The 12,378-nt window shown below is 44.0% G+C and overlaps 1 protein-coding gene across 10 annotated transcripts in view; it reads left to right on the plus strand.

The window, feature by feature from the left end:
- The first annotated feature begins 212 nt into the window (after positions 1–212).
- The window catches only part of BCAS1 (brain enriched myelin associated protein 1), a 98,422-nt gene continuing 86,256 nt past the window's right edge, over positions 213–12,378 (plus strand). For 6 of the 10 annotated variants that reach the window (XM_075901170.1, XM_025187927.2, XM_075901176.1 and 3 more), the window contains exons 1-3: positions 213–363; positions 7,750–7,831; positions 9,186–9,273. In XM_075901170.1, the coding sequence (XP_075757285.1) occupies positions 7,760–7,831; positions 9,186–9,273 (160 nt within the window). In that variant the 5' untranslated portion in view covers positions 213–363; positions 7,750–7,759. Of the gene's footprint in view, positions 364–945; positions 1,070–7,749; positions 7,832–9,185; positions 9,274–12,378 lie in introns of those variants that run through there. The other 4 variants (XM_075901173.1, XM_075901174.1, XM_075901172.1 and 1 more) reach the window with 3 other exon arrangements.

Here is a 12,378-nt window from a genome sequence, read left to right on the forward strand (position 1 = left end):
AAATTGTGCTCTTTTAAATAGTGTTCAGCAAATAGTTGTTAACCCTGGGAAGAAACAGAATTTATTGCTGCTGGGACAGCACAATGTAAGAAGTCAGCAGAGAAAAAAAAGTGAAGCAAATGGATGCAACTGAACAGGTTTGAGTGGCCCTAAAGTCCAGGAACAGAAAATAGTTGGACAGGGCTGGTAGAGTAGTGCACTCCACCCCTCTCTTTATTTGCACCTAGTGTTCCTGAGTGTTCTGACAGCTGATTGTTAAAGCCACAACAAGCTACAGCTGGCAGCTGTTCACTGAGGGACTGCAGCACTGCCACCTAAACAGCTCCAGTGGTCGTGGGACTCTTTGGAAAGAGCCTCTACAAGGTAATATTCAGGGTAATTATTTCTCCTGTGTCTTGGACTGGGCTGTTTTCCTGATGTACTTCTATCCCACAATTCAATCTAGATCTGTCTGTTCTCATGAATTTTTGTGAAGGATGCAGCTGCACAGTTGTGTGTTGATTTGTTTATTGTTCAGCGTGGCTTGTGCACGTCATCTTTTACTTTGCATCACCATTTGCCAGCTGATGCTTAGTGCAAATTAACAGAAAGACAAAAGGAAATAGACTTTCCAAGAGAGATGCTTGCCAAATTCCATGGGAGCTATTAACGCTTTCTTGATACTTGTTGAATTTCCCTCGTAAGATTTCCCAGGAGAGCATGGGGTGTCTATAAATGCCAGTCTTAGCTAATTTACCCTTCCTGTTTGACTAATGCACATCATGCAATGCACTACTATCTTGCAAAGCTTGAATGTGAACATTTAAGGATTTCAATTTTGCACCTTCTGAATGAGTAGCCACAGCTTTGTTGCTGTTTGAATTTTTCTGGGGTGGTTCTTGTTTGCTCAGTGTGAGTAATTTCACTCCTCCCTTGTTCCTTCTGGTCCCTTCCCTTCTGTGTAAGGTGGATAAAATCTCCTTTCCAAGTTCAAGAGTCCTGTTCCACCTCCCACAGCTTGTTAGATCACAACTCCTGTCCCACCCATCTTCTGCAAAGAGTGAATGAGAGCTGGATGACTTCTGTGAAGGTAGGAAGGGGATTTGCTGAGGGCGCTACCCCACTCCTAGTCCGTCTTTGGTTACATATGGGTCGGATCAAAAGCTTCTTGCTCTCGTTGGATATTTGTACAGTGACAGATCCTTGTACACCTCTGCTCTGCATTTATTTTATTTTCCTCTCTCAGCAGCCACCTGCAGTGCAGATCCAATCAGACTTACTTATGCTCTCACTGAAAATCAGCAGCAAAACATGCTGTTCCCTAGGCACAGAACATAGTGAAACAAGAACTAAGCCTGACTGATTGTAAAGGGACTTCCAGCAAAGCACATGGCTGTTTCAGTGCTGAATTAACTGAATGCCTGAGCTCCTTGTGTACGTTCCTCTATTACTGAACGCTATCTGATTGTGGTATTACAATCTTAGGTTGGTCAATAAATGGCATTTAAAGGGTTAGTTTCAGAGTGGTTTCACACAGCATGGGCAAGAGATCACTTTTTATTTATTACTTGGTCAGTCTTTACTCTGCAAAACCACAGAACCAGACCTATGATTTTTAGATGGTGGGGGAAGGGAGGATGATATTCACCCTTACATAGGGAGATAGGGAGCCACACAAAGACTGAACTTCTCCCTTAAGGAAAGTGCTTTGGTTCCAAAAATATATATAAATGCTACTCCTCACAGCAAGTTGGAACAATTAGCCTATTTCTTTCGGAATTTCTTTTCTCAGTTCAAAACAGAAGAGGTGAAAAAGTGTTCCGAAGAGGAACTATTCACGGGTTGTGTTTGACTTGGACATAGCATGCTTTCCTTTTAAATCCAGTTAGACTACATTCCTGTCTTCCAGGTTTGACTGATTCTCCTGCAAGGTTACAGTTGCAACTTGATATAAAAACCTGTAGCCTCTTAAAAAAAAACGCCAGGCTGATGACAAGATTACCTTTGTCCTCCTCCACAAGGCAAGGACTTTCTCTTCCCACTCGATTCCCATGAGGGTGTATCACTCTACCAAAAATAATCACTATTTGCCCCCAACACAGGCTAGGTCTGGAAGAGGTTTATTAGCAAATCTTATGTGGAATCATGCTTTGCCTACATGCCCGTATCTGGAAGAGACAAGCTCTTTGAGGGCATGGACCATCTTTTTATTTTGCGTTTGTACAATGCCTAGCACAATGTGGTCCTGTTCCATGATTGGGGAATAAATAAGTGATGCACTGGTAAAGTATAAAATCTGAGAGACATGAGGAGATCCCATCAGGCAGCTCTAAGAGAGACTGACTCTCAGACAGTGACAGAAAAGATCAGATTCTGCTTAAAAGAAAATATGCAGATGATCATAGAATTTAAAGTGAAGTGCATATGAAAGTTCAGGCATTTTGTTAATTTTGCACCAAAGCCTAAATAATTTACTTAAATCAATATGAATTGCAGCTGCTGAGTACCTGTGAAAACCAGGTGGCTTTTTTATGTGGGTGTCTAAATGGATTCTGGAGCTTAACTTTGGGCAACCCAATTTCCAAACCACTGATCTAAATAAATTTGCTGGTATTGAAAGGTTCTGGCATGACAGCCTTGGCTTGTAAAGTTCAGAGAATAAATATAGAAGAGAATGTAGCTGTGCACACATCCTCAACCCAGCAGCCTATCAAAGCACCACCTTGCTGACTTGGAGAAGGGGGAGTTCCACCTTAATTTCTTTATATGGGATTGTACTGTGATTTTAAGTAATCTGTTGTAATAGCAGACTGCCCCGACTGTCTATTACATGGTGATGAGCTAACAAGCTTGGCCTGTCAGACTAGAAGAAAGGAGGGAATTATAATGCTCCTAAGTGCCATTGTGAGATTTTTCCTCATAGGTACATATAAAATAGTGTGGGCATTTTCATGCTTAATCTGTGCATACATTTACTGAAATTGCATGTGCAAATAACATACTTGCATGCACAAATGGCTGCTTGGACCTCTAAGCAGCAAAATTGGCAGTTATTGTCATGGTTTGCACCAATTGCTTGTGCATATATTATACACTCACATTTTGTTAATGGAGCTGGGCTTTACCTCTTTTGCTAACTGGCCTTAAAAATTAGACAAACTGCTATAAAATGAGTTCTGCTTCTGTCATCTGAGCGAGAATAGCATACTGGAAAGATGTTACCCATGTTGATTAGATGTGTGCAAAAAAGATCCTGCCAAACAAGTGCTTTCCTTGGGAAAGAGTTTAGGACATTGGAAATGGTCTCTAAATAGAGCCCTGATTCTAGTCATTCTGCACTTGGATGAATTCAGCTTTGATTTGAACTGCATAGACTGACACTTTAACTATTTCAGTAATAGACCTAACTGACCTACTGGAGGCAATTTAGCCTGTTAGGTGAAGGGAATATTTGAAAAAAAAAAACCCTGCACCTCTGTGAAAATTTGAGTTTTTACAGCATGATCTTAGGGCATCACTGCCCCCTGCACTCCTCAGAGCAAAGCTGCCCCCTCTATAGAGGCAGGCAGGGGGAGTGGCCGTTGGTGGCGCACACGGCCCCTCCTCCTTTGTGCCTCCCCCCTCCCCAAGTGCATCTTGTGCCCCTACTGGTAGAAGCGGGGCAGAGTGTGAAGCCCTGGCCAGGCTGCCATCTTACCTGGGTGGAAGTGGGGAGGCGCTTCCTGCTCCACCTCTTCCTGTCACCACCTCAGCCCTAGCGCCACCACCCTGCAAAATTAGCCACCACGGCTGCTGGAACCGAGTTGCTGCAAACAGCCAGTTTCAGCTCCAGCAGCTGCCACAGCCCAGCAGCCAGCAGTTTGCGGACCAACACCAGTCCACAGACAGGTGCTTGGGAACTGCTACTGAAGAATGTCTGTCACAGCAGGGGCTGGTTTTGCTTGGCTCTGAGGCACTATAGCAATAAACATGAATAATACAATCTGTTTTCTGCTGGAATTATATTTTTCAATCAAAGTTATACATTTAATGTTATGTACGAACATAAAATTACTAGACCAGGTTCTGATCTCAGTAATTTATTGTTCAGGTGCAACTGAAATCTGAATTGTATGAATATCAAACTGATACAAATGAGTTTACAGTTAGGCCCTAGAGACTCTTGTCAAAATACCTAGATGCTGTGTTCTTTTTCTTTCAAATGCACATATATCTGTTACAACTGCATACATGGAAATATGCATAAGTGGAAAGTGAAGTACCTAGTTTGCAAACATTGCTTACATTGTGTAAGTTGTATAGTCCGCTTGTATAAGCAGTTAAACCTAGTTACATTGTGCATGGAAAACAGAAATAAAATCTCCAGATTCAACTAGATCCTGAATTTTCCTACTGAGATTAAGCAGTAAGAGTTGAACCCTTTTTAAAAAAAATCTCCAGATAACATGCTACTTACTGTTGCTAGGCAACAGAACTACCCAACCCTGTGGGGAAATACTGGCCATTTTCCAGAAAAAGTCAAAAGTCCTGATGTATAACTCAATTATTAGCTAAAACGATAAGCCTCTTGTAAAACTTCTCCACAGTCTGAAGTTAGGGCTCAATGCTACCGTCTGTACTCACACAAGTATTCTTATTGAAGTCAATATATCAGCTGTGTTTATGTACTGAAATCAATTGGTAATATTTCAATGTTCACTGCAGTCTGGTATCAGACCCTTAAAGTGCAGCAAAAAGGGTGCGAGAGAGAGGCTCAGGGCTTGTCTACACTGGCACATTGTGTCACCAAAAACTGCCTTTTGGCGACAAAACAGTGAGAGTGTTTACATGACAATACGAATTGTGTTGGGAAAATGTGTGTTACCAGTTTTGGCAACAAAAAACTTCCAGCCCTGTGAGACACATGTCTTTCTCTATCTCTTTAAGAGCCAGTGTGGACTCTGCTGTTTGTTTTGTTGAGAGAACTGGCTTTCACCAGTCTCCCACAATGCCTGCCCTGGTGGCTGTGCTCAGTATTTTGTGATTTCTGCTGCTCGGCAGGCATGCAGCCCTCCTCTTTCAAAGCTCCAGATGCTCTGTTTGGGGAACAGAGAGCAAATCATTGAAATGCTTTTGTTCTGCGCTGCTAGGAATACAGCAACAGGCAGACTGATGCTGCAGGAGGAAGGCTGGGGAGACTGCGGTGCTGGTTTCACATTCCTCAGCCCAGAGAGCTCACAGAGCTAGGAGGAAATCTCAAAAAGTGCAGAGATCAGCTGTGCCATCCCACAACACTGCTCTATGGGATACTTACTCTGTGGGATGCTTTGCTCCATCTGTCTTCGGAGCTAGCAATGTGGCTATGAAATGTTGACAATGGGAGGCAGAAAAACTGGTTTGACTTGTTTTCACTTTTGGCGACAGCACTTTTGTCATCAAACCTTCTCAGTATAGACATAGCCTCACCAAATTTGGGAGTTTGCATACAAAAGGAACCAGTTTTGAACTAGCTCAGGGTGAGATGGGGGTGTGAGGAGAAATCCTATTCGATGAGGTTTAGCAAAACCATTCCAGATTTTAGCCCATTTCATGAGAATTTGGTCCCTAACTGTGACCAGTTATTTAAACTTTCAATCTTGGTGGCTTCAAATACTAGGAGACCTTGTTCTGAATGAGTTTTGCATAACTAAAGGTTTAATTACCCCTGCATTTCCTCCATCTTGAATATTTAATGATTGCCTAATGAAAACAGCTAGAAAAAAATTCTCCTCTGAGGTACATCTAAGCAACATGACCAAAGCCATCTGGGAGTGAAAGAAAGAACTCAGCACTTACTGCCTAATTAAAAGAACAAACTGGATTCTCATTTTCAAAGAGGAAAACACAAAACTGCCTGCCTGACCTGCCAATTGGGGCTTAAGATTGCTTTGCTTCTTTGTGTACAGCTAGGGTTGCCAGGTGCCTGGTTTTTGCCTGGACAGTTCAGTATTTGGGTGCCCTGCCCGGTAAAGAAACCTCCAGAAAATACCAGACATGTGCAATGTCCAGTATTCCTGTTTCCCTCGGACAGAAGCCCGTGTCTGGTGGTGGCAGGGGAGTGAGGACTGCGGGAAGTATGGGGGGGAGGGGCAATTTTCCCCTGCCGCATCTGGTGGGGGCGGGGGAGTGAGAAGTGCAGGGTCATTTAAAGGTGCAGCGCCCCCCCTCTTTTTTTGCGCTTAACAACTTTGGTCTCCCCCCGCCACACACACACTTTTTTTCCTCAACAGAATTTTTCCCTGGTGGTTTTTTTTTGGGGGGGGGGATGTGAATGGGTGGTGTTTGGTATTTTTTGTTAAACCATCTGGCAACCCTATGTACAGCACTTTGATACAATCAGTCAAAAGACAGAATGGGATGAAGTGGAATGAACTACTAAGGTCGGCAATTACAGTAGAACTTCACAGTCCCTAAATACTTGCAGTTTTGAGGTCTGGTTCAGGCGGGGGGGGAGGGGAATAACTTCCACAGGACCCCAGGCAAGGTCTGGGGGAGCCTGACTCCATACTCCCAGAAAGGGCAGGGCCTTGGGCAGAAGGAACATGGCTGACGGTAGCGCTTGGTGTCTTTTCATTGACTTCTAAGGCTGTTAGATCCTGTCCTTTCTGAATTAAACTATTATTACCTCACTGAAATATCTCACCTGGACATGACCCCCACATTTGGAGCTATCATTGGGTCTTCCCTGCTCTTGTGCCTTGGGGAATTCTCTCCCTGACACTGTCTGGTGCTTTTATCCCACTAGATGCCATTGGCCAGATGTGTGAGGCTGTTGGGAGGCAGAACGTCTCGTGTGCAGTATGGCAAATGCTACAGACCATTCTCTGACGAGCCAGATTTTCAAAATGCCTGCAAGCACTTTCCTCATCCTCCTTTTAATTGCACTTCGTATGAGAGCAGCTGGGATAATCTCTACGCTCCCTCCCTCCCATATTTCAGTACTAGATACTCATGGGGTGCGTCTAGACTGGCAAGATTTTGCGTAAAAGCAGCCGCTTTTGTGCAAAAATTTGCCAGCTGTCTACACTGGCCACTTGAATTTGCGCAAGTGCACTGACGTTCTAATGTAAGAATTCAGTGCTTCTTGCGCAAATACTTTGACGCTCCCGCTCAGGGATAAGCCCTCTTGTGCAAGAATACTTATGCAAGAGGGCTAGTGTAGACAGGCCCCTTAATTTTTTGCGCAAGAAAGCCCGATGGCTAAAATGGCCATTGGAGCTTTCTTGCGCAAAAGTGCGTCTATACTGGGCACGGATGTTTTTGCGCAAAAGCATCCGTGCCAATCTAGATGCTCCTTTGTGGAAATACTTTTAACGGAAAAACTTTTCCGTTACAAGTATTTCTGCAAAATCATGCCAGTCTAGACGCAGCCACAGTGTTTAGCCTCTCATCTTAATAATGGGCAATTCCTTGCATATCCTTGTCTTCTTTGCAGCTAGCAGCCACAGGCTCTATGCTCTTATTTCACACAGTTCATATAGTCTAAACAAGCAAAACATGTGTCAGCTGCAACTAAACTTCATAAAGAAGCCAGAAATATTTGGGAATATGCCCTCTTTTTGGTGAGCAGTTGTCAATAGGGCAAACTATATCCAAGCAATGAGGCCTGTAGTATCAGAGACCGTGATGTAATAAAGAACTTTCTCCAAAGCAGATCTGCCAAAACCTGTGCTCAGTCGCCTTCTCTTAATTTGATAGATTCCTTCACAGCCATGCATTAAGTCTGCATTAATAAATGGTTTTTCTCCATAGTGCAGCAAATATGGGAAATAATTTGACGGTTCAAGAAGAAGCTGAAGACCAAGATAACGTGTGCACAACAGAGAATTATCAGGTAACCAAAAAAACCTCATCCCTTGACTATTGTTGCATTAATAAGAAAGGCACCCAGAGTCCTGTTCAAGCTGCCGTTGGTGCTTTTGAAAATCCCACTCTCATTGTATAAAACCTTCCTATGTTACGGGCTTCAGTATAGATTTCTTGTTCCTGTGTATATAGAGTAGGAGGAAAGGGTGCACAGCAGTGTCCCCTGTAAGATGAGCACTTGGGCAACCATATAGGAGAAATTCAGGTGCTGCCCACAGCCAGCAGAATGTGTTTATATTGGTGGTGCACATCTGCACGTGCCTTGGTGCACATAACAAAATTTATTCTGCACACGGGTGGAAAAAACAATAGAAGAAACTAGCTGAAGTTACCCGGCGTTGCTTGGGAAACTGGAGGAACAAAATGTAGAAAAAACAGTAGTCCATTATCTTTTTTTGAATGGTAGAAAAGTTGCACTGATTTCTATAGGGATTAAAATATAGGTCCACGTCATCCCCGGAGGAGGGGGAAGGTGCGGCCCCAGGTGGAGGGGAGGTTACACATGGGAAGGGTGCCCCAGCTCTCACCTGGGGCTGCAGGTGCTGCGGGGGGCAGGGCAGGTGCCTGAGCTGTTGTGCGCATGGGGGGTCGGGGCACTGTGTGCCGGCGTGGGGGGAAGGTCGGGGGGTCGCTTATGTAACCTCACAGGTGGGAGGGGGATAGTCCTGGATGGTGCTGGGGGCCGCAGGTGGCAGGCACGGAACCTAGGGTGGGCGGGGCGGCCGCTGCAGCGCAGTGCGGCCCCTGCAGCGCAGTGCAGCAGGTTACTTTTTGATTTTTACAGCTTGAGCTCAGGCCCAATCGGGTCCAAAAGTACCTTAAAACCTTCTCCTGGATGAAAGGTTATCCCATGCAAAGTTTGGTTGCAGTAGCTCTTATAGTGTCCAAGTTATTAGCACACACACTTATAAACATTCTCCTTTATATATTAGATACTGGTGCACAGGCCCCAAAATCTTGAGATAAAGTATTATCCTGATTGATTTCAATATGAAACCCCCTATTGATGTCATTGGCACCACATTTTCACTCCTCTCCTTTTGATGGGAACACTAACACAATACATTCCAATCATTTAGGTGCCTATATGCCTTAAGATCTGGGCCTCGGGCATGAAAACTCCTATTTCTAAAGATATTTAGGCATTGTTCTACTCAATTTCTAAGGTTTTTAAGTCAATTTTAAAATTGGACTTAGAAACCTAGGTCACTTAAACACTTGAATTTTTTCTATCAGATATCTTCTGCTACATTGTGCAAATTCTTGACAATGTGTATTCTAAGGCATGCAGCTAAGCAAATATATAAAATTTGGTGTTTCAGGTTGCGTCTGAACCTCCTGCCTGTGCTAAAAATGGACCTGTCACACTTCAGGCTGTACAGACTGATTCTTCTGAAAACAATGATAAAGGTATGTAGTGGAAAGGGAGAGCTGTCACATCCACTCTGCTTCTGCTAGCAGCTAGGAAGATGCAATACTAAAGCTGAAACAATAAGAGCCATGTTCAGTATCAGATGAAAAGATTAGTTTGTGTGTCAGTTCAGACTTGTGAATCATCACTTGTGGTTTCCAAAGCCTAGGCTTCTCAAGAAGGTAAGACAGCTGCAGCCTTTGCTAATTCAAATACTCTCATTAAGATGTTTATTTAATCAGATTACGAGTCTGCTGCTTCAAACCCTGCCCAAATTATAAAGTGTTACACAGTAGACTGAATATTTCAGACCCGATTAATCAGAGTCCCCAGTGGGCACAAAGAGGCTATGTCTACACTTGAAGCTTCTTGCGCAAGTATGGCTGTTGCGCAAGAATCCGCAGAGCGTCCACACTGCTCGCCCACTCTTGCGCAAGGACATTTACAGTACGGCAAGGCAAGAGAGAGCTTCTTGTGCCCCGCTGCCCCTGACCCCTCGCCTGCTCTGCTTCCCACCCTCCCCTTCCTCCCTGCCATACCCCGCCCCCGATCAAGTGTGTCTGTTTTTTTTTTTTTTTTTTGCGACTACCTGGTAACCCTAGTGACCATAAGGACTGTAGCATGATTTGGAAATTTGTGGTTAGCCAAGGATTCCATCACATCTACACTGCAAGACCAAAGGCTGGGTTATCTGTGTTTGGAGACTATCATAACATAATTCAGCCCTGTCACGGGGCAAGCTCACCACCACAGTGTCTCTTGCTGGTAGCCCTGGGAATTAGCTCTTGTCAGCTAGCTGGACACCTCCCTCTGGCTGATGTCTCCCCGTGTCCTCCCTTCCTATTCCAGTCTGGACCCACGTCATTCTTGGACCGTGGTGTCCTCTTCAGGAAAGTGCCCACTCCAGTGTATCTCAGCCCACTTCCAGGGGAGGGTGTGTACGTATCAGTCTCTGTACTCTGGGGTCCTCCCCTCCCAGGGAACACCCAGTTCCCCTGTACCCTGCTTGCCTCAGTGACCCACTCACTGTCAGTCTTCATCTAGCCCCTGCCTCAGAAGCAAACTGCAGTCTGAAATGGCCACTCATCATTGGCAAGAGGGTGCGGACCTGCTTCCTTTTCCTATCCTGCCTGTATCCCTGCAACCCAATACACTCAGGTCTTGCCTTAAGCCCTGCAGCCTGGGAGTGAGGCTAGGCCAGAGCTCCCCAGCCCCACTACCTCCAGGAAGCTTCCTGCTTTCCAGGCAGCCAGGTCCCTCCTGTTCTCTAGCCACTGCAAAAGTGAGTCTTCTCTTTCCCACCAGGAGCCCTTCTTTATATAGCCTCCAGCTGGGCCCTAATCAGCAATAACTGCCACAGGTGGGGCTTCTCAGCCCTCACTCAGGGCTGGGTTTTTGCCCTTAAAGGGCCAGTGCAGGGCAGATGCCCTGTCACAAGCCCCCTGACCCATTTGACTGTAATAGTCTGCACTGGATTGTAGTTTACTGGTAACTATACATAGGTGTAGCCTTGTCTTTTCGTACATAGAACATATGTCAGTACTATGTATAAATTGTGGGTGTTGGCTCGATACTTGGATGATTAACACAATTTGATTTGATATAGCTCACATTTAGCTACCTTTTCCTTCCTGTTTTCCAAGCCAGACTGTCAGCTAGAGAGAGAGTGATGCACATGTGGGGTTGGGAGGTGGTCCCCTCTGGTCAGGTTATGCTTCCCCTATACCTATGTGCTAGCCCACAGTTCTATCCATGGGATTCAGCATTATAGCAGAAGCAAAGAGCCATCTGCCTGCATGACCTTGGCTGCTACATAATCCCAGAAGCCTGCAGATTAAGGTCGAACACCTAGTTTACTCTACAGAGGGGTAAATCCTCAGTGCAAGAATGTTAGAAACTTGGCTGGTTTCCTCTCCCATAGGTGAGTTACTGCCAAGGAAGAAAAAATGGAACTTTGATTAGCTACTGACACATGCATGGTCAGTTTTCAAAGTTGTGTGTATCAGCTCTGTGTTACCCCCATTTAGCTTTCCCCCAAATATGTCTGTGTGATGAGTTGGTGAGCAGTTAAAGTAAGCCTGGTGAAATTTATGAAACAGGGAAATGTATTCATAATCAAAGTTTTTTTTCCAGAGGCTGGGAAACTCATGATTTCCCATTTTTTTTCTTTTTGATTCTTGGTGAGTTAATGTATGAATGTACTTAACGTGCCTCCAAACTCAAGCCTTGCACACACACACACACACACACACACACACACACACACACACACACACACACACACACACACACACACACACACACACACACACACACACACACTGCTTTTTTTGTTTTAAAAAAAAAAGGTACCAGTATTCCAGGGTAATAGTTGTTGAGCTCTGACTGGAGGTGCTGGTACTGCATCTAGAAGTGCCAGTACTGTGTACCGGTCAGTAAAAAAGAACAATATATATATATATATATATAATCTCTTTTGCCCTAAGCCTTATTGACGTTTTATGTCAGTTTTGCAACCTTTCCCCCCACAAATTTTAATCTCATCTATACTACAAGATCAAGATTTATTGTAATTGAAGATAATCATGGTACAACGCAGACCTGTGGCCTGTTTATATTATTATATTGTCTGTAGTTCTTTTCTTTTGGAAACTATTTAATTACTCTTCCACCTGTTACTTTTGAAGCCTTGTCAAGCTTCATGCTACGTGCTGAGAAAATACTCGTTTGTGACCTTAATGTTTCAATTCAATGTTTATAGATACAGCAGAAGGGATGTTACTAATGTTTCTCCTGCATGGGACATCTTCCATTTCTCACTGTTTACAGATTATAGCAGCTATTAAATATTGTTTCCATTCTTATTGAGAACTTTATTATTAAGTGAAACTACTAGCACGTAACAGCCAGTAGAAATATCTAGCCTTTGCGTTTTTTTGGAACAGTAAATAAAGATTCAGCTGTTTTATGGTATACATCCACAGTTCAATACTGTGTTGCTGTAATAAATCTTAAATAGCCTGTTAAAGCTAAATATATATGTATGTATATAAAAATAGCATGGCCATATCCTCAGCTGGTAGAAATCAACGTAGCTCTGAAGT

This window comes from Pelodiscus sinensis, chromosome 18 (genome assembly GCF_049634645.1).
Source record: "Pelodiscus sinensis isolate JC-2024 chromosome 18, ASM4963464v1, whole genome shotgun sequence".
Lineage (NCBI taxonomy): Eukaryota > Metazoa > Chordata > Testudines > Trionychidae > Pelodiscus > Pelodiscus sinensis.